The sequence below is a fragment of the Larus michahellis genome, chromosome 20, assembly GCF_964199755.1.
Source record: "Larus michahellis chromosome 20, bLarMic1.1, whole genome shotgun sequence".
Lineage (NCBI taxonomy): Eukaryota > Metazoa > Chordata > Aves > Charadriiformes > Laridae > Larus > Larus michahellis.
This window is the reverse complement of record NC_133915.1, coordinates 3,296,345-3,318,333: the sequence shown is the minus strand read 5'-3', so window position 1 is coordinate 3,318,333 and position 21,989 is coordinate 3,296,345. Positions and strand designations below refer to the sequence as shown.

At 49.9% G+C, this 21,989-nt stretch overlaps 1 protein-coding gene across 1 annotated transcript in view; it reads left to right on the top strand.

The window, feature by feature from the left end:
• The window catches only part of LOC141733428 (tetraspanin-15-like), a 50,859-nt gene that overhangs the window by 12,479 nt on the left and 16,391 nt on the right, over positions 1 to 21,989 (top strand). The window contains exons 3-5 of the mRNA XM_074563776.1: positions 11,847 to 11,921; positions 15,627 to 15,722; positions 20,295 to 20,408. Coding sequence (XP_074419877.1) covers positions 11,847 to 11,921; positions 15,627 to 15,722; positions 20,295 to 20,408 — 285 coding nt within the window. The remainder of the gene's footprint in view (positions 1 to 11,846; positions 11,922 to 15,626; positions 15,723 to 20,294; positions 20,409 to 21,989) is intronic.

The following is a 21,989-nucleotide window of genomic DNA, read 5'->3' as shown; positions in this document are numbered from 1 at the left end:
CCAAAACCCGGGGATTTTAGCTGCTGGTGCATGTAATTGGCGTTACGAAGATTTGTGTTTAATAGACGGGTTAAGAGGTTTTTATTCGGAAATCAAGTTTCTTCTGTCACCGTTAACGTTTGCGAGGCTGGAAGAGCTGCGGAGTGGTCTGGTGAAGACGGCTTGCCTTTGCTTTGAGGGAGTTCAGGGCGATTGAGCGAATAGACTGCGGAAATCAATCTTTCTCTTGCTCGATGAGACGGCTGGGGGGAGCTGGGATGGTTTGGTCGAGGAACTGGAAATGCAATGGGACAGGCTGCTCCCGCAACGGGGTTGGCAGTTGAATATGCCCAAATTGGCTCCTCCCCATGGCTTTCTTAGTGCTGTTTTTGCTAGAAATGTATCGTATCTCACTCGGCGTCTCCTGCCTGGGGGCTTGAGACCCGTGTGTTCATCCCATGGATGTTTTACCTTCCAAAAAAGTCAGTAAAACCCTGAATTTTCAGAGGGAATTTTGATGGAGTTGCATTTATTTTATGTAGAACGGAGGAGAGACGAGGGTCCAGGCAGGACGAGAAATCCGACTTTCCCGTTTTTCTTTTCCATTCGGTGAGCTTTTTTTGGGTTCCTCCTTTCCTGCCTTGGGTTTGCCAGAATTCATCACCCAAGGCAGGATTTGACCTTGGGTTTGTGGCAGCGAGAGATCAGCTGCTGCAGCAGCTCTTTTGGCCTTTTGCGGGTGTTATGTATAAATATAAACCCAACATAACCATATCTATATATAAAAACACTTGTATGTACATCTATAAATGTATATTTATACTGCCATTTCCAAATGTCAGCAACAGCAAGATGTGAAAGGCAAACTCCGGTGGCCACCACCAGCTCCGCCATTTATTTTTCTTTGCAATTTTGTACTTTTACTCTCAAGGTTGGGAGCTGGGCTTGAAACGTACCTTCCCCCCTGCTCCCCCTCCCCGGCTCCAGCCCCTGATTGCACGCGTAAATAAAGAGATTAAACGCTGGGAGATGGCAGAAATGTCAGGTTTGAAGAGGGGAGCGAGCGCGGCTGCGGGGAAATGGTTGGCAATCACAGAGCTATTGTGTGGATGGAGAATTGTCCTTCTCCTGGGAAGATAAATTCCCCCTCGAAGAGAGTCAGCTACTACAGTGATTTGAAGCTTGGGGGCCCTGAATAAAAGCAATCAGAATAACGCACGTGTGAAGGAGCACTTTGAGGTCTGAGCTGGTCCAAGCAGCTGGGTTTTTTTTTTTCCCCCTGATCGTGCAGAGAAAGGGGCAAAAATTAGGCGGAAAACCTCTGTTACAGCGGTGCCGTATAAAGCATCCCTCTGCCACGTCGCCAGCGCTAATTCATCGCCCCGTCGCGGCCCCTTAAAATCCATTTTACGTCAGAAGGCGTGAAAACACATGAAAATACCAGTAAGTAGCACCTTCCCCTTGTGTTTTTCTTCCGCGTTCGGAAGAATTATGTGAACTAGTTAATGTTTTGCGGGGGCATTGCCTGCACTTAAACCACTTGGATATTTGACTTGGGTGAATTCTCGTGGTTTCACGGTGCTGGAAAACCTCTTGGTTGAGAGCAGAGGGTTTGCAGGGGGGATCCAGCTCATCCATTTTACCCCGGGGTGGGCTCGCCTCCAGGCCACCAAAAAGAAATAGCGCCTTGAATATTTGCATTCAAGTGGCAAATTTCCGAGACCAGGGGGCTTGGAAAAGCCTTCGGGATGAACCGAAAGGCTCAGAGCGGTCCCCTGAGCGCGGTGACCTCGGCGGTTGGAGGAGATTGGGGTGAATTTGGGCTGCCTTGGGTTCGCAAAGTTTGCAGCCGATGGCTGGAGGTGGGTTTTTCTGTCCCTGCGAAAGGAACGAGGGAGAGCCCCGTAGTTTAGCAAAAAAAAAAAAAAAGGGGATATTTACGGGCAATATGGAGATTCCCTGCCAAGAAAAAATTAAAGCGATTTCCAGCTGAAATGGGATTTGACCAGCATCTCCTTTAGGCTGTTTTTTGGTTATTTCTGCCCTCTTAGAGGATGAAGAAGGGGAAAGAGTTGCCCCTTCTGTTGTAGCCGCAGCAAGAGACCCTGCCGCCTGGTCTTTCCCATCGGTGAGATGCAGCTTTTGAAGGAGCGGTTGCAGGTTTTGGTTGCAAAAGAGGCAGGTTTTGGAGGTCGGGTGCATCCAGCTTCCTCTAAAGTGAGGCGTGTTATGAACCGGGGCAGCATCGATGGCTGGGATGGCAGCCCTCGGCGGCTCTGGCTCTGTGGTGTGATGGATGCCATCCAGAGGGACCTGGTGTCAGGCTGGAGAGGTGGGCTCATGCCAACCTCATGAAGTTCAGCCAGGCCAAGGGCAAAGTCCTGCGCCTGGGTCATGGTAATCTCAGGCGCGAATACAGGTTGGGCAGAGAACAGCTGGAGGGCAACCCTGAGGAGAAGGACTTGGGGGTGTTGGGGGGGTAAGAAGTTCAACATGAGCTGGCAACGTGCGCTGGCAGCCCAGAAACCCCCCGCAGCCTGGGCTGCATCCCCAGCAGCGTGGGCAGCAGGGCAAGGGGGGAATTCTGCCCCTCTGCTCCGCTCGGGGAGACCCCCCTGCAGTGCTGCCTCCAGCGCTGGGGACATCAGGAGGACACGGAGCTGTTGGAGCGGGGCCAGAGGAGGCCCCGGAGATGCTGGGAGGGCTGGAGCCCCTCTGCTGGGAGGACAGGCTGAGAGAGCTGGGGGGGTTCAGCCTGGAGAAGAGAAGGCTCCGGGGAGACCTTGGAGCCCCTTCCAGTCCCTAAAGGGGCTCCAGGAAAGCTGGGGAGGGACTCTGGAGCAGGGAGGGGAGCCATGGGACGAGGGGGAAGGGTTTTACACTGGAAGAGGGGAGATTGAGATGAGATATTAGGAAGGAATTTTTCATTCTGAGGGTGGTGAGCCCCTGGCCCAGGTTGCCCAGAGAAGCTGTGGCTGCCCCATCCCTGGAGGGGTTCAAGGCCAGGTTGGATGGGGCTTGGAGCAACCTGGGCTGGTGGGAGGTGTCCCTGCCCAGGGCAGGGGGGGTGGAACTAGATGCTCTTTAAGGTCCCTTCCAACCCAAACCATTCTATATCACACATCAAGAGTGGAAAACTTAACAATAAAAGGCTCCTTCTGGTCACAGGTTTGCAGGAGAAATGAAGCTGCGTTTCTGTGTTTGAACTCATCCAGGGTGATAACCCCGAGGGAGGTCACCAGGCATTTTTCCACCTGCTTTTGTCTGCTCGCGGGGTAATTTTGGGTTAATTGGAGGATGCTTTGTGCAAAGCATCACTGCAAAACCCCAGTTCTATTTATGCTCCTCGGGGTCCGGGATCCGCTGCCCCGGGGTGGGGGATCAGCTCCCTGCATCCGCAATCCAGAGTTTTCTCTGGATATTCCGATATCGGCAGGTTTCAATGGTGCCGCTTTAACTCTCACAAAACCAAATCCCTGACAATTAGCACACAATTAGAGCCTGCTGGGGAAAAAAAAAAAATCGATTGGAGAAACACCTTCCTGCAGAGTTTTGCTGGGGGATCTGCATAGATTTCTTTTTTCTTCCTCAGCCCGCTGATTACAGAGCACGCTCTGATTGCAGGTTCTTTAAACAAAAATATCACTTTCTTGATTTTTTTTTTTTTTTTCTCCTTAGCTGCCGCAGAGGGATGGATAAATGAGGAGGACCTGACTTTTGCCCAGCAGCGAGCGTTGGGAATTGCTGGGACAGCTGGAAATATCCCGGACGCAGGAGCAGGCGGGTACCGCTGCTCCCCACGGGCGGCCTTTACAGCGCCTTATTTCCCTAATGAGCATCCCCAGCCTTCTCCTGGGTGGGACGGACCTGCAAAAACCCTCCAAGACCCAAATCCCCTAAAAATACAGGGAGAAAAAGCCTTGCAGGGACCCGCCAGCACTTTTTACCCGTCTATTCGCCTTTTCATCTGTGGGTTTCAACCCTTTTTAATTATTATTATTTCATTTGCTTGAGACAAAGCAGGAAACCCCAGGGCGGCAGAAGGAGCTTTGTGCAAGAAATTGTGGCCGATCTCCTCTGCGAAGTGTCGCTCGCCTCTTGGCTGGGGCTTTTTAATCACCACAACGTGCTTTAAACGCGGATTTGCTCGGCCCGGCTTTGGCTCTGAGGGAGAGGAGGGGGCTGGAGCCCCGGGGGAGTTAATGATTCTTGTGCCGTGCTAATTATTGGCACTTTCCCTCTGGATTTCTTGCAGTGTCCCCATTCTAGGAGCAGTTTGGGAAGGTTTTGCGAGCGGCAAAAAGCATACGTTGTTCTTCCTCGTAGGCTGAGCATCGCCAGCAAACTCCCAGCGTGTTGCGTTTCTTTCCTTGGCGCTCCCCCCCCTTCTTTCTTTTTTAATCTTATCGTTAAATTAACCATTGCGATAATAACAGCCATCCGTGCAGTGAATTAGTGGGGCCTCACTGCTGCTGGAAAGCCCAGGAAAGGGCTGACGATCCAAAAATCCTTCCAGAAATCCTCCACGCGTGGAGTATTTACGGACGTCTCTGGAGTCGCTTACCTTCTCGATATGAATTTTTAATAAATAGAAGTTCTATCCCATGCTGCATTTTTACTCCTTAAAGAGAACGGCCGGCGGTTCCCCAGCATCCCTCAGAGTCGATGAAGGGATGCCGGTGAGCACCCGAATAAGGCTGAGGAGAAGGTTTTGTGGGTTTTTTTGCCAAGTCTGAGATGATATTAATAGCATTCAAGGGGTTTAATCTGCATTAAGGGTTTCCGGTGAATTGCCTGGTGCGGTGAATCGAGCCAATTGCGCCGTCGAAATATTTTCTCCTGACTGGAGGGGGAAAGCAACAGGTAGAGAGATCTTTGGGAAGAGGGGGAATTTGATTGCTTGGCCCTCAAACTCTGAAATAAATGGGATTTGAAAGGAGCCATCGCTCATGGAACTGGATGGGGGGGGGGGGGGGGGGGGGGTGGTATCTAAGAGGCGCCATCCATCCCTGTTCATAAAAACCTTATTTTGGGAGGGTTTTGGGGAACGTGAGCGTGTTCTAGCTGCAGCATCCATCCTGGTCTTGAGACGGGAGCAGGGCTATAGCCAAGGAAGGGTTTACAGCAGCCAAAAATTGACCCATCTGCAGGCTATAAAAGCCCAAAGCGGGTAAAAAAGGGGTTTTTTTGGCAGGTCGGGGGAGCAGATTTGGTCTTCAACAGGGTAGAGCAGCATCTGTGGGACGCGGTGGAGGTAGGGCTGGTGCCTGGAGCGCGTGGAGGACAGACCATGCTGCCTGCCCAGGGCTCTCAGGGAGTTCCAGTTCATTATTTGTAAAGCAACTGGCTCTTTTGGGATTAAAAGCGGGCTTCTTGGTTATTTAGCTTGTAAAGCGTAAAGGAAATGTGTATTTTGACTTAAGGCTTGGTAAGTGCCTGCGTGAAACCCGGGGGAGGGTCATGAGCCCCGTGGGTGGGCGGCTGGGTGGGTGGGCAGGAGGGGCATGCTGCCTGCCCCCTAAACAAAATAACATCGTTCGTATGAATAAAATATGTAAAATAGTGTAAATAATGTAAAATAATATCCCGGGCAGAGGGTTATTGCTGTATTGCTAAAACAGAAGGTGCTCTGCAAAGTCTTATCGTTTGGGCTTTGTTGTCCTCGTTTTGTCTGTGTAGGAGACATTCCTGACAGATTTTGGAGATATTTTTTTGCTTCAAAGCCACTACGAAAGCTGTTTCTGCGTAGGAATAAACAATTATTCGGGTTTTCAGAGGAAGAGCTGCATGCAGGTGTCTTTCAGAAGAAAAGCAAGCCCTTAGAAAAGGCCACTCTGCGTGGGAGGAAGCTCCAACGCGTCATTAGGAGGGGGAAAGGAAAAAAAAAAAAAAAAGAGGTTCTTTAAAAAGCGTTACTTAAAGTTTCAATTTGGGGACAAAAGCAACCGGGTTCGTGTTTCTGTGCTCACGTGAAACGGGGGACTCCTCCGTGGTCCCGAGGAAGGCGGAGGAGGAGGCAGGCGCTTGCCGAGGGGATGATTTAGTGGCCTCCCAGGTAGAGCGAAAGGTTTCTTTATCGCACGCCTCCGCCTCGGGCGCGTTTCCCGCGGCTGCACGTTCGATCCGTTCCCGTTTCTCAAGAAGGAACAACCGGTTCCTTCTCCGGCTGCCCCAAAATACGGCAAAACCTGGGGTTCGCCATGCTGTAAACTCCCGCGTGTGCAAAACGGGGGGGATTTGTGCTTTATAGGAAGGGAAACTGAACTGCACGAGTTTCTTTTTGTCTTGGGGATGGGAAGTCCAGATTTTCCATCCCTCGGTGACCTGTCGCCACTTTTGTCTTAGTGAGGCCAAAGCCTTTTTGTGCGTTGGCTTCGCTGGGGCTGACTCAGCTCCTTCGCTGGAGAAGCAGCTATAGAAATGGATAAAAATAAAATATCGGGGGGTTATTTGCACGAGTGCAGAACGTACCTGTTCCCACGGGGGTTTAATGGTGCCTGTAGAGCCTGGAGCGAGGACAAAATTATCTCCACCTTTCACGGAGCGGGGGTCAAACCCCTCTATTCCTCCTCCGCTCACTTCTATGAGGTCTCGTTATATGGGGCTTGTAGAGTCTTTTCTTTTAAGCGTGAGCAGTAACTTTTTCTTGGCAAAAGACTCCACTTGGTTTCTTAAATTAGGCAGCTTTTTATGATCTGCCTCTACTGTTTTAACGTTAGATTCATCAAGAGGGCAGAGGAGCTGCCAGAGCAGCTTCTTCAGCCTCAGCTCTCCCAGTGTCCTCCTGCAAAGTACCCGGGAATCTATTTATGGGTTTAATTCTTTTCTTTTTGGCTGGTATCACGGGCTCTCTAGAAATTACCATCCTTGTTATCGCTCTTATTATCTCCTTCCCTGTGACTGACCCGAAGAAATGGATTATCAAGAAGCAAATATCTCCCTTTATCAGCCCCTGGGTGCTGCAGGGGCAACTGGGTAGAAAGGAAGGATTTTTGGATATTTTCCTTTTCTTTATTTCCCTGCAGTTGTGGCGGCCGGTCGTTCTCCCTGGCCACGCTGTGAGATCCCAGCTGCGTTTCGCAGACGGAGGTTGCTCGTATGAAATAAACATCACAGACTTCTCTGATGCTTTTCGCCTTGCTCCAGGAGCTCTTCCATCCCACTGGCTGCGTCTCCTCCTTTCCCTGCCCCGTCCCTGGCAAACAGAGCGTCCCTCTCCCATCCAGAATCCCGTTGGAGACACACTGGGGCTTGGCATGGCTGAACCTCTGTCACGTCCCGCTCCCAGTAAAGCCGGGGGGGGATGAGTGACTTCAGATCCGCAAATTCCCAACGGCGCCGATGACGGTGACATAAATCTCAAGGTCCATATAGAAACGTTTATCGGCTTCCCCAAATGGTTAGTGTAGGTCTTAACGAGTCCCCGAGGATTGGTTAGGAGTATGACAAACGATGGCAAGTGGTGAGGTGTGCGTCGTGTCGCCGAACAACAGGGATAGGCCAACTGCTGGCAAGCGGGACTTAAGGTCCTACTTAAGGTCGTTACTTCCCAACTCGAACAGTTACTGAACAGTTCTAAGAGAAACTGAGGGATAGAGAAAGGAAAAGGCGGAGAAAAAGCCGGAGAGAAAGAGATCACGGGTCCTGGTTCCAGCGTCTTCTTCAGGGAATCTTCCCAGGCACGGTCTTCTTTCTTGGGAAGAATCTTCCCAGGCACAATCTTCTTCTATTGTTTCGTCTTTGTTCCCCCCCAGGGGCACTTCTTTTCCCCTTTTCTGTTTGCTGAACCAGCACGGCCCACCCCCCGTGCCCAGGACAGCCTCGGCTCAGGTTTCTCCCTTCTCCCAGGTGACGTGTAGCACGATTCGGGTGGCGAGACGCGTGCCGTCGTCACCCGCGTTTAGCGTGTTCTCCGTAACCTTCATTAGCGCCTGCAGGGGTGGGCGCTTTCACGTGTGTTGCACGGAGAATGAAGCAAAGGTCGCTCGCGGGACGCGACGGCCTGGAGAACCGAGAACGAGCAAGCTCACCACGCGAGTGGCAGAACCATCCTGGCTTCACACGACAGTTCTCCCGCACTTTCCGGCGCCAGAAGCGTGAAGCCTTAGCCATTCTCTGAAGGCCAGGCCTGCGGTATTTCTTTCCTCGCGAGCGTTCGAGGCGTTCCGTCGAAGGCTTGGAGGGCTCCTGCCCCTCGGCAGGGAATTGACAGTCCGTCTCTCACAACCTCCCGTGGCCATGGGTGTCCCGAGTGCCTCCGAGCTCAGGAGCGATGCTCAGCCTCTATCCGTGGCTCGAAGCTCCTTCCCTGGGCTGGTCCCTGAATTAAATCCCTGCGTGGTTTATTCATCCCTCGGCCTCGGTGCCTCCAACCCATCCTTGACCTGCGTTCGTCATTTCTGCCCGGTGAGGACACGTTTGAGCTGGAAATTGGAGGTCTGGAGATGAAGCAGCAGCAGGTTTCCCACCTCTCTCAGCCAGACCCCCGGCTGGAAGCATTTACTCCGGCCCAGCTCAGCGTTTTATGTGTTTTTTAAGCTTCTGGGAGATTAAATTTGACAGCAAGAACATCCTACCTGGCGTACGGAGGTGGCAGAAAACCAACCACCCAGAGGAGGTATTGGGAAGGGATCGCTCCGGGCAACCTATGTGTAAAATGACCCTAATGAAGGGCGTTACGCCCCAAATTGGAAGGAGACCTCTCTAAACCCCGGGCAGAGCGCGGTCCCCCGGGCGCTTTCCTTCTGCGCTCGATTTGGCTTCGGGAGAGATTAATGATGAGCGAAACGGCGCTGGAGACTTGTTAAAGGAGGGAAGGAGCAGCTCGGAGCTCTGCTGATGGTGGGAACGGGGGCGATTAATCTTTGTGTCAAGGTATTGGAGGAAATTAAGCCGCATAATTTATAGCGAACTTCTGGATCGATGAGCTCTTTAAAGGGAGCTGGCTGCGGCGAGTGTTAATTGAATAGGAGTTGAGCAACTTTTCCCCGCACCGGCTGTCTCGAGCAAGATGAAGGTTTTATTGGGGAGTTTCTCTCCTCGAAAGCTGGGCTGCGTGAGGGGTGAGATCCTCGGGCACTCTCCTGGTCCCCCCTCTCGGGGACGCGAGAGGTGACGCCCGGCGGGGGGGGGTCACGCCATGGAGGCACGGCCACTCGCTCGCATGCCACCGCTTCCACGCGAAGGGTGAATTTTTTGCAAAAATTGGGGGGGGGGGGGAAATTAGCTCCTTGCCGCGCTGCTTAGTGATCTTTTTTTTATTATTATTATTTTTATTTTTTTTTAACTCGCTCTGTGATTTTGAACTTGCGGCAAACTCACAGCGGCTCAAGGTGAGGTTAAATGCTGTTTGATGGGGATTTTTCGCTCTTTATTTTGCTGCTGGAGTCGTTTTAAGGAACAAAATGCTGATTTATTTGTGCCCGGTCTGGCAGACGGCGAGGGCTGCGATGCACTGGTTAAAAGGGACAATCGGGGATGTTGCCAGCAGTTTCACCCCTTAAATGTGCATTACGGTTACCGACGGTCGCCGCTATCTTTGTGAATGCAAAAAAAGTGCCACTTTCCGCTATGTCCATGCATCCAGTGAGGGTTTGCGTGCTCCGTTCGGCCGTTATTTGGGGGAAGAAGAGGCGGTTTTCGCTCGGGCTGCACATTTGTAAGGCTCGCGCTGCTTTGCGCTCGCTTTTCTTGCAAATCCTCTATAAATTATCGAGGAAACTGTGGGCTTTCTGAAGGCGACCTTCCGTATTGCGGGGCGTCCAGGGGGAGCTGGGCATCACCTCTGTGACTCCCCAGCTTTGCGTTTTCCCTCTCGCAAGGCATTGCAGTCGGCATCTGCCGTGTCCTTCTTCCCCGTTAATGCTGGCGTTTTTCCCCCCATTTATAAAGTCCGTAAGTTAAGCTCTTTTTTGGGCTTGCGCCCTTGGAAACGGCGGGGTTTGCTGCCTGTGAACCTCAGCTTGATGGAGCATTTGAAAGCCATAGTCATCGCTTTCCTAATAGCCGGGTACAGCCGGCATCCCATGGACTTCGGCACGACACGCCCGCCTTTGTTTATAAATCACATATCGAACCTGGATATTAAATATTAGCCTTGATTTCAATATGCACGGAGCGGGCTGAGTTGTATTGCATCAACCTCGCCTTTTGCATCAGGACTTGACAAGCTGGAGGGCAGAAACCGAGACTGCAAGAAGGAAATAGAGTGGGGGGGGGGGGAACGAAATTGGTGCGACTGCCAAAGCGCTAGAAAGAGCAGAAGAGCAACCTGCGCGAGGGGTCTCGTGGGTTAAAATTCTTGATTCTGGGGGAAGAGCTGCAGGGTCGGTGCTTTCGGAGGAGTTTGGCAAGAAGAAAGGCTCCGCGTGCCGCATCCTGCTGATTTTCAGGCGTTTCTTGGTCAGAGCAGCGCGCCGTGAGCGCGGCGGCGGCCCCCGCTTGGACTTTGACGCCGCCCGTCTTTTCTCTCTGCTCAAGTGGGATTGGTAAGAATTTGCACTTTTTCCCGGTAAACAGAGGACAAGGCGCCTTTTTTAAAATTTATTTTCTTGGGTTTTAACCAAAGTTGAAGAGCAGATACGTTTCCAAAATTGAATTTCTCTTTCTGGCTCCGGCGTTGTGGGACCTAGGCGTGCCCCGCTTGGTAAATCCGTGAGCCGCGCCGCCGTGGGCTTCCTCCCGAAGCAACCCCCTCTTATACCCGTTTGGATGCGTGCGGCGTTTTGCATATCATCTCTGCCCACGAGATAACAGGTGCTTGGTTAATTGTGTTCCTTAATTATGGGATTCCTGGCCCGATTATACCTGGCCCGTTATGAGCTGATTTAGCTGGCGATGAAAAGCGATGCTGCTTCTCCGCGCTAGCTGGCTCGTAGCAAATAAGCACGGTGCAGAACTGGTTGGCTAATTGGCGGGTGGCTAATTAAAAACCCCGATGTTTTGGGGCATGAAGTGGCGTTTTGCTCCAACGGCGCTTGGGTTTTGCCAAGCTTGGGAAATAATTTCTGGGTCGGCGGGTCCCTGCGCGACCTACCTTTGTACCCAGGCTGTTCTAATAAACCAACGGTCAAAGTGAATATCGAGGTAATAAATTACCTCTCCCCTCTTTTTTTTTTTTTTTTTTTTTAATCTGGCTTTTGGATTTTTAGCTGGTTACCATGGTAACTTTCCGCTTTCCTTTTCCTGGCGAGTATCCAAAGACGCTGATGGAGGTGGCCTCGGGGAGACAAGCGTGAGCGGCTCTCCATCCTCTACAGTGTCTGATGGGACCTCTCAGACAGGGACCAAAGCATTAGGAGACTGACGGGTGTCTCCATGAACATCGGACCTTCTAGTTTGTCGTTTGCTCCATCAGGATATTGATTTCCAGCCTAAATCCGTTGCCACTATCAGTTCTGGCAGATCATGAGTTATTGCCCCTACTCTGGGGCATGGATGATCCTCCACTGGATGCCCAGTTTAGAAACATCGGTGTTCAACCAAGCACCGGTATCCCATCAGAGAGGGATGCTGCACACCCATATCCATCCAGATATCCACCACCTTTGCTCCCACTGCATCCATTTTACCAGTTTCCTGGTGCAGAATTTGGCCATTCAAATTGCGTCTGGTTTCTTTTTTCAGTCCATTCATCCATCCTTCCTTCCTGCGACTGTTTCTACAAGGGAGCAAGCTGCTTTCCCTCTTAGGACTGAGATCTTTGGAAGGGATTTGCAGCTCCCAGGGGAGCTCGTAATGAAATGATCTGATTTCTAAGCATTTCAAAGCAGCTCTGGGTTTCCAGGTCTCCTTTGTTGCAGGTAACCACTGACAGAGGACACAGCCTGGCTTGGAGCAGGGCTTAATCCTTCCCTTTCTCCTTTCAGTTCTTCTGGGTCCTTCTGGTGATCTTCCTCACGGAGCTGCTGCTGATATTCGTCGAAATCATCTTTGAAAACAAGGTGGGTGCAATCAGGAGGCCTTTGGACGCTGCACGGCGGCAAACTGCAGCCACACGTGTCATCAGGGAGGAAAATCTGCAAGTATCTGTTAGCATAACCCTTGAAAATGGAAGTTTTTCCTTGCTCCTGCTCTTCTGGGGCTACCCATCGTGCTCCAGAGCTGCCATGGACCTCCAGCACCACCCAGAGCCCCCACCGCAGCTCCCTGTGCAGACTCTCAGCCAAAAACCTGCTGGTTTATTTTTTTCCAGAGGACTCATTAAGCTGCTCGCCTCAATGACGTTAACGGCTGGCTTGTATTTGCAAGGACAGGTTTGAGTTATAGCTGAGCTGGTGAGATGGCAAATGTTTCCAACGGATGTCCTTTCTGGCCGCCCGCCTTCTGCTGAAGAAACCCTGCCATTTTCAATTTAATCTTGCCCTTGCAATCGATCAAACGATTAAATAGCTAATCTCAATCTCTGCTGGCTCAATGAATGCGCAAGGCAGGAGAACATCATCTGAAATACCTACTTACGGGCTCGAAAAATCCATTTCCCTTTGCACAAACGGCTTGATATTCTCAAACCTGTTGGGGTTGGAGTGATGTGGTTGGTGAGCCCCAAAGACAGGTTGGGGTTGGAGTGATGTGGTTGGTGAGCCCCACAGACAGGTTGGGGTTGGAGTTATGTAGTTGGTGAGCCTCGATGACAGGCTGGGGTTGGAGCGATGCTGTTGGTGAGCCCCACAGACGGGTTGGGGTCGGAGTGATGTGCTTGGTGAGCCCCACAGACGGGTTGGGGTCGGAGTGATGTGCTTGGTGAGCCCCAAAGATGGGTTGGGGTCGGAGTGATGTGCTTGGTGAGCCCCAAAGATGGGTTGGGGTCGGAGTGATGTGCTTGGTGAGCCCCAAAGACGGGTTGGGGTTGGGAGTTATGTGGTTGGTGAGCCCCAAAGACAGGTTGGGTTGGAGTTATGTAGTTGGTGAACCTCGAAGACAGAGTGGGGTTGGAGTTGTGTAGTTGGTGAGCTCCAAAGACAGGCTGGGTCAGGACTTATGTGGTTGGTGAGCCCCACAGATGGGTTGGAGTTGGAGTTATGTAGTTGGTGAACCTCGAAGAGAGGTTGGGGTTGGAGTGGTGTAGTTGCCGAGCCTCAGAGACAGGTTGGGGTTGGAGTGATGCTGTTGGTGAGTCCCGAAGACAGGCTGGGGTCAGGATTTATGTGGTTGGTGAGCCCCAAAGACAGGTTGGCTTGGAGTTATGTAGTTGGTGAACCTCGAAGACAGACTGGGGTTGGAGTGATGTTGTTGGTGAGCCCCAAAGATAGGCTGGGGTTGGAGCGATGTGGTTGGTGAGCCCCAAAGACGGGTTGGAGTTGGAGTTATGTTGTTCGTGAGTCCCAAAGACAGGTTGGGGTTGGGAGTTATGTGGTTGGTGAGCCCCAAAGACGGGTTGGGGTTGGAGTTATGTAGTTGGTGAACCTTGAAGACAGGTTGGGGTTGGAGTGATGTCATTGGTGAGCCCCACAGACAGGTTGGGGCTGGAGTGATGTCATTGGTGAGCCCCAAAGACGGGTTGGGGTTGGAGTTGTGTAGTTGGTGAGCCCCAAAGACAGGTTGGGGTTGGGAGTTGTGTGCTTGGTGAGCCCCAAAGACGGGTTGGGGGTGGAGTGATGTTGTTGGTGCATCCCAAAGAGAGGTTGGGGCTGGAGTGATGTTGTTGGTGAGCCTCAAAGACGGGTTGGTGTTGGGATTTATGTGCTTGGTGAGCCCCAAAGTCGAAGGGGGTCAATGGGGATGTTACCTTTTGGAGCTGCAGCCAACTCCATCCAGCGGCTTCCCAGAGCTCTCCGAAACCCTCTGATCCCTGGAAAAATGCAGTGCACCAGTGGAGAGATGCGATTCTCCGAGGAAAATCCGATTGCTTGAGTCCTTCCCACGTGTAGGAAATCAATATGTGCTGCCACGTAGAGGCTGTATTTTTGTGAAATTCAGCATGAAATCCTCTGCTTTGCTCCACCTTTGAGCCTCACTGATGGTGCTCAGCACCATCCCGCACCACAGGGATGCAACGGGAAAATGCAGGTGCCACCAGGAGAGGGGATCGCAGCCTCGTGATTAAACTCCTGGTTTGAGTAGAAACCATTAGCGCCTAAATCGTCCCTTAATTTAAATTTAACAGACAATATCAAAACCTAATTAAAAATCAAACAATGAGGGAGAGAGAAAAGAGAGATCCGACAAGCGATGAATCCACTTGACCTGAAATTGTTCGGAGGCACAAATCTGCATTTGGAACAATGGTTGTTTATTAAACTTGGTAAAAATATATTTAATTGGATTTTGTATTAAATAAGCGGGGACGAGGAATGAATTTAGTCGCCTTGAAGCTACTGAGCGTTGAAATGGGCTCTGTTGATATGCAAATGAGGTTTTGGAGATTATCAGAGATAACGGGTTTGGCGTCCTTGAAGCGAAGGGACTGGAGAGGTCTCATAACCAGAACTTGATGATTTAACCCTGCGACATTTATCTCCCACCTTAAAATCAAGATTTAATTACAGAGGCTGCCTCCAGGCTCGTGTCTTCTCAGGGGGCCGTGGGAGCCTATCTGGGGGAAAACAAGCAGAAAACGGTAAAACCTGGGTGTTGCCTGTTGTGTTGGTCTTAGCGGTGGGCAAACCAGGAATTAACATCTTAATGAACTTCCGCATGAGCAATTTCTTAAAGGCTTTTTCAGATCCCCTTGCCTGATCCCTCGCCGTGGCAGGCTTTGTTTGCCGCTCTGACGTGCCTTCATTGCTCTTCTTTTTTTTTTTTTTTTTTCTCCCCGTTCTTCTCCCCGTTCCCGGTTTGCCCAACCTCTAATTTTCATGTCAGAGTGAATTATGAAAAACAACGTTTTCTTCCCCTCACTTTCCCCTGCTTCTAACTCAGGAAAAAAAAAGTTCCTTTTCCCTTCATTAATATTTGTTGCCTGGCGGTTTGTCAGGAGTCGAACGACAAGCCTGCACTGGGCTTTGCGTAGGACATCTCGAGCTTCTGCTCCCAGCTCACTAAGAAGCTTCCCAGGCTTCTGTAAAATACATTTTCGATTAAATTAGTGTTTAACGTGAAGTGCCTGATGTGTCAAAGCGTCCTCGGAGATACGGCTGAAGGAGCGGCAGGGAGAGCCCCAGCCCGGCTGCACCGTTCCCTTTCAGGGCACGATTGAATGGCTGGATGATTTGTTGGGATTAGGAGTGATTGAGGGCTCTGATGAGGTCTCTGCTCCCGCACGTAGCTCATCCCACGGATAAATGGCTGTACAGCCTGCAGTGTTGGCTGCCACAGCCCATTTCACCTCCTCCAGCCCTTCCTAACGCAGCAGAAACCCCCTGCCGGGGGGTAAAATCCCATTAGTCAATGGGATTGGGGAGCTTGAGGGAGCTTTCGAAGAAGTCACCCTAATAATTGAATTTAATAGGAAAAATCGGATAGGTAAAGGTGCGTGGGTCTGCTTGGATGTGCAGGAAACGGAGAGATGCTATGGGATGCTGCTAACCCTGAGAGCTCAAAAATGATGAATTTTACCCCAAGAAGTAAGCTTGTGCCAGCACGCGGGTTAAATTCTTACTCCGGTAACAGCTGGCAACACTTGCTATGAAAAAACGTTCATGTTTTGCTATATTCTCCCCGTGACTTTTCCATGTGTGAGCCATGGTTTTCATTTTTCCTCTCCCCAGATGAACGCGGTTTTCCACGCCAACATCCAAGAGGGCATCAGACACTATTACGATGACCTTGACTTCAAGAACATCTTGGATTTTGTACAAGAAAAGGTTCGATTTTGGAGGGGAGGGGGGGGAGATGGCATTGGGGAGGTCCGGTTGTGAAGTTTTTCAGAGAGTAGTTAACTCCGTGCCTCATCGAAGCAGAAGCATTAGTCTTCCCTGTATTTTTAGAGTTTGATCCCATCCCTCGGGTGCCTTTCTTGATCTACCTTGAATATCTTTGTCTTTCTTGGTTTCCACTGCTCGTTTTGCGCGGTTTTGCATTGTGCTGCTCCCCGGGCTCACCCCGCGGGGTTTTTTTTTTGGCGAGTTATTCTGCCGTCTGTGTTCCCCATGAAGAGCATCTTCTGCTCCGCGCCACGGCGTGGACCGTACCAGGATATTTATATTTCCCAATCTTGAAGGCAAACGGGTGCCTAATGCCTGAAAGCTTTTTGATAGCTACCCCAACCTGCATCGAGAGAGATGGAGGAGTAAAATAACACATGATAAAGCTGCTCCAGGGCTGCAACGGCCCTTAGATAGGCCACCTTCGGTAAGCCTCTTTACTTGAGGTGCCATCGGTAGCTGGCCAAGCCCTTGACTCAACAGGAAAATTGCAGATAAGGTGTTTTCACGCAGAAGCTGGAAGGAGAGGAGATCTCTGGCCTCTCCATGGGCAGCTTGCGGTCCTGGGATTGGTGAGAGCTATGTCCAGTCCAACACTGGGGCTTGGCAAAGTCTGCTTTAATTTTTTTAGGTGTGTGTTTGCATATTCTGTCTCGTATCTAACTCTTAGAGCCTGCCAGGAGTTGGCAGGATCCATCCCCTATCCTCAAGCCAACCTGCAGGTCGATAAAACCATCCTTGCAACTCTTATTTATTTATATTTTTTTTAACCAAACTTTTGACACGCTGCTGCTCTTGCCTTGCGTTTTATGCACCACGTAGTTGGTTTGAGGTACTAAATATTAAATTAAGTATTAAATTAAAATGCCTTCCTAATTCCTGCCATTGAGCCCTGGCTAGACGTGTTTCCTTTTTGTCTCTTGAAACCCAAGGCAGCCGCGCTTCAGCAAAGGAACAATTTGTCTCCCCTAAATCCATCGAAAAGCTACGTAAAGTCAGGATTTGAAGTTATTCTCCGTGCCGTTAAGCGTGTGACCGGTCCGGAGAAGCTTGGTTAGCTTTAATGTAGCATTTGGTTTTCCAGCACCGGCGAGAAACCATTCCTGGGAATTGTGGGGGTTGTGGGTTTGCTCGTATTTTGAGTGAGGGTTTTTGGTTTACCCGTTATTTGTGTTATTGCCGGGGGGGAAGCACTTGGCTCGAAGCATTTTGGTGAATGAAAAAAAAAAAGCAGAAAAAACCAAAATCTTGAAATCTAGGAGAGAAATCGCAATGATGTCACGTCTCCGGGGTTGGTTTTGGAGGGCATCTGCTTTCAGATGAACTTTGGATGTTCTCACCTTGGCCTGCTTTCTCTTTTCATTATGGGTTGAAGCGTCATAAATATGTGAATCTTATCTCCGGCTTTGAAGAAAAAGAGATTGTGAAGCTCCTTCTTCTTTGATGTAGCTGGAGTTTAAGGCTGGTGGTGCCCTCTCTTGGCTTAAATACCTGCTTTTGACTCTTGGAGTCACCGTTAATGAGCCGAGCGCATTAAGAGTGGGAGCCCTCTGAAGGTCTCAAGACGCGACTGATTTTGAGAAGGATCTGAATCTTTTTCAAGTTTTATTCCAACCTCTCTAAGAGGATGCTGTAATTGAGATCGCTTTGTGTGAATGATAAATGGATGCTGCCGCGAGCAGTCGTAAAGTCCGTGTTGGAGCCATCCTCAACGAGCCTTGGCAAGGAGGAGAGACCACAGATCTCCAGATAAAGCAGATTTATTTGTGGGAAGGTTTCTATATCTCCAAACAAGTGAGGATCAGGCATTTATCATCTAATCTCACCCCATTTTTACAACATTTTCCCCATCTACTTCTTCACTTGACTTTTTATTAAAAGTCTTCAGGAGGAGAACTTCATCTCAAAGTCTCTCTCTGGACCGCGAGAAGTTGTGGCTGCTTACAGTGTCGTTAACGTCGGCACATTTCGTCTCGTAGCGAGAGAAGGAGCTTTGCCAGAACGTAGAGCTCATTGCTGTGAGCTTTTCTATTAGCGCGTGATTTCCAAACCGGGAACAGCAGCGATGTCAGCGATGGAAATGCGGAATTGCTGCGTCCTGAGGGGAGGACCGGGGAGAAGGAACGCAAAGAATTGACTGCTTTTAAGAGAAGGCAAATTGGTTTTATTGGAACTTCAGCAGCCCAGTTCGCTTTTTGGAGGGTGAAAACTGGAAGGAAGGATTGCACCCAGACCTGCTTTTTGGATAAAACGCGAGCTCAGAGCAGCCCGTTATCATCATTTAGTGGTTATTCTGGACATTTTCCGTATTAAAAACATTGTCCATGCATAGGTTAGCTGGCAGACGGCTTATTTAGGTCGGACAAAACCAAACTACGCTCCTTAGAATTTGAATTTTGCTTAAACCCTCTCTCAAAAAGAGACCAGTATCTATATCAAACCAGTATCATACAGTAAAAACAAGTAATTGTGGTCCAAAATGCCAGACATTTAACATTTTACGTCGCCAGGGTGATGGTGGAAATAATGTAGTTTTACCGGTTGACACCTACCGGCTCTGGCTGCCTGTGAGCGAGTAGATATGGAAATAAATTTGCCCTAAAGAAAACAATACTTAATACGTTTTTAGCACTCGCTTCTGCTGAACTGCTGCCCTTCGCAGCCCTTGGACGTGAGGCTGGAGACAAGGGTGACTCAAAAGCCCAGGTTTGCCCCAAGTCGGTAACGGCAGCTATTCTGCCGCTCCTCAATTTATCTTTTTTTAATGGTTTGCTCAGCACAGGTAGAAGAGGAGAGTTCAAACCGCTTCGCTGAGCACAGGATTTGAATTTCAAAGAGCTGCCGGGGCTGCGGTTCTTGCCTCAACCCGAGCGGCTCCCAACTCAAAAGTAAGGCCGGGAGGGATGGAGGGTGTCGTGCTCGCAAACCTCCTCCGTTCTTCTCGGGGAAGATTAAAGGCAGCTTTCACCGGCGTGGCTCGTTCGAGCGCTTTGCTTCGAGGGCGACGCTTTTAGCCATAATGAGCCCGGGTCTCGCGGGTGGCGGCAACGATCCTCGACACGGAGAACTCCTCGGATGTGACCTGCCAGGCTCTTTCCGTGGGCTCTCTTTGGGTTTGTTTTTTTTTCTCCTTGTTACAATTCTCTGAGCGCCGGGAGCCTGCGTGAAAGTAAAACCCACGCCAAAGTCTGTCTTGGGTTATGAGAAATAAATCCAGGCACAACAGTAATTTGGGCTAAAATTCTCTTTGCAGAGAAGAAAACCACCCCGGTGAGGCTTCCCGGCAGCTCGTTATAAGGATTTTTTTACCAATTTTTGCATGTTTATAAAAAGCAAATGGAAAAAAACTCCTTTGCAGCATGGGGATATCAAACGGGCAGCAATAGCCAATATCCCTTGAGGTGTTTTTCTCCCCTTCTTTCTAGGGGAACTTTTGCAAACTGGTCTCCCTCAGTGATACAGGTAGGATTAAAAGTAATCTAGGAATTAAAGGTAGAAAGTTAGAAAATAGTTGTAAATCTGTGGGTTGGCTGCTCCTGGCCATATCTGCCCGTTTTGGCACCGGAGGAGACCAGCAGGAGCCCAAGAGCTGGTGACTTTTCCTACTCCCGTTGGCCAAGTATCGCCACCAACCCGTCAGCAGGAGCGGATGCGCCACAGGGTCAAACAGCTCCCAAAAACTGCCCCTTGCGGAGCGCGGTGCTTAAAAAAATTGGGGAAAACCTGTTTGGTTTTTTTTTTCTGGCTTATCAAGCGCGCGCACCTCGCCTGCCCACTTCAGGCTTTTCATTCCGGGGAAAAACTTAAAGATTCAAGCTTGTTTACCAAGAGAAGGGATGACTTGATATATAATAAGCCCCCTTTTATTCTGCGGAGAACAGAAAATGACTTTCATTAAACTTTTTCTTTTTTTTTTTTTCTTTCCTTCTTCATTGTGCGAACAGAAGGAAAAAAAGAAGCTTTTTTTTTTTTCCTTTGTAGCTGCAGCATTTGATCTCTAATTTAACTTGACGGGAAGAGAAATCCCTGTTAGACTGCAGAGCCTTATTAGCATTTTGTCGAATGGCACCAACTAGACGAGCTGCCTTCAGGAGCCAAGAAATACATTCATTCAAGGCACTGAAAGAGCCATCTCTCCTGCGCGCCCCGGGAATAGGATGGATTAGTCACCTGGAATTCAATCAGCGATGCATGAATGAGCCTGATCTTTCCTGGGCTCGTGAAGGCAAGGATGCTTCCAGTACACGTGCGTACGCATTTACAAGTGCCGCACGCCTCTAAAACGGGGGGAAATGGGGCTAAACAGTCGCTTTTCTTTTTTTGCACGGTGTCTTCGACTTCCTATTTAGGATCCTGGAAAGCAGGCGGTACTCGGGGCTCCCGGTGCTGGCGTTGCAAAGCAGCCTTGGGGATGCGGGGTGAGGCTGGGATGGAGGTTTCGAGGTTCCTTCAGCTCCACGTTTCATCCTCTCCTTTTCTTCTTCTTTTTTTTTTTTTTTTTTCTTTTTGCAGTTTTCATGCTGCGGCGGCGATGAGTACCGAGACTGGGAGGTTAACCAGTACCACTCCTGCAACAGCAGCGGGCCGCTGGCGTGCGGGGTGCCCTACACGTGCTGTATCAGGAAGGTAAGGCGGCCCAGGCACGGAAAGTGCCTTTATTTCAACCAATATTTCAGCAAAACACCCTCTTCCAGCTGGTTATTACTGCATATTTCCGTGCTGGAGGGTTTCTTGCAAACTGCATTGACACCTTGCAAAGCGGTTTGAGACAGCATCAGCGTGAGAAGCTAAAGAAACTAAAAAAAAATATATATATATGGGCTACACTGTATTTTAGTAGTTTTAACGTAGAATAAATACCAAAGTGCTGGGCTATTGTCACATCCCTCATGCCAAGGAGTTGTTAGAAATGCCGAGTTCCTGTTTCTCGACTTAATATGTGACATAAAATGGTTTTAGAGGATCGTTTTGCAAAGAAACAGCAGCATCTTAAAAGGACTTGGCTGCGTCTCAGCGCGGATCCAAACGAGCTGTTGTCCCCTGCCCTCCTGTCCGAGAGGACACGTTTCTCAGGTGGCGTTTGGTGGCACATGGGGATTGTATTTGCCGGCGTCTGCTCCTAATGAGGAGGTTTTTGAGGGTTTTGTTGAAAATGGGACTGGGAGAGGTATTTGGAGGAAGAGCCGCCCTTGTGCAATGGAATAAAAAAAGGCCCCGTGAGCACCTGCCCTTGCGAAGCCGCATTTCCAACGCGCTGCGAGCTGGGTCCAACGGAGACGGCGAGAGGGGGGAGTGGATTTGCAGAGCCGTTAGGGTCTCCTCTGCTCATTTTCAGAGCTGAAAATTGAGACCCGCACCCCCCAAGCAGCGCTTTTCAGCTGAGACTAAGCCGGGTGCTCCGACACCGTCTCGTTTAATGCGACCGTTCGCCTCGTTGCAATCAATTCTGACGCGCGCTGTGGATAAAACGCCAGGAGCTGGGCCAAGGCGGGGGGGGGAAAAAAAGGGGCAAATATCCCTGGTTGCTGTGGCCAGAAGTGCTATAAACGCTGTTAAAAAAGATTTGCTAAGCGTAATCCTGGTAGCAAAACCTCCTCAGGGTTCAGAGCATCGGTGTTGCCTCTGAACCCCGGCTGTGCCCCAGGCTTTGCGAGTTGCAGGAGGAAAATATATCATCAATCTGGTATTGTTGTCGGATTATTTTTTTTTAATGGAAAAAGAGGGAAATCTGAGGTGTCTTAATTACCAGTGGAAGTCTGACATGCAAATCAGCTGCAAAAATAATTGTCGTCTCTAATCAGGGCTTTGATTAAGAATCTTAAAGCTCCTGAAGATGGAATTAGGAATTCATGTGTTGTCCTTCGGTGTTACGAGTGAGGATGTGCGGGAGAGTCAAGTGCATTTTTTGGTATTTTTACACTCCCCACGGTTTTGGGTGACAATTTGGCAAACAAAAGACTTCAGCGCAGCAGGCAGTATCGGAGATAGACGAAATCACCCGTGATTTATAACGATGCTCATAGGCAATAATACAGTAGGGTGAGAAATAAGGCAGCTTTTTGGCTTCCCATTGCAATGAGCTGGGTCTGGAGGATGCTCTAGTGAAGGACGGGAGCGGCCAGCTCCTGGGAGGGAAAGTCCACGGTAAATCCTCTACGTTTTGCTTTTTTTTGTTGTTGTTTTTTCTTTTTTTTTTTAAGAATTAAA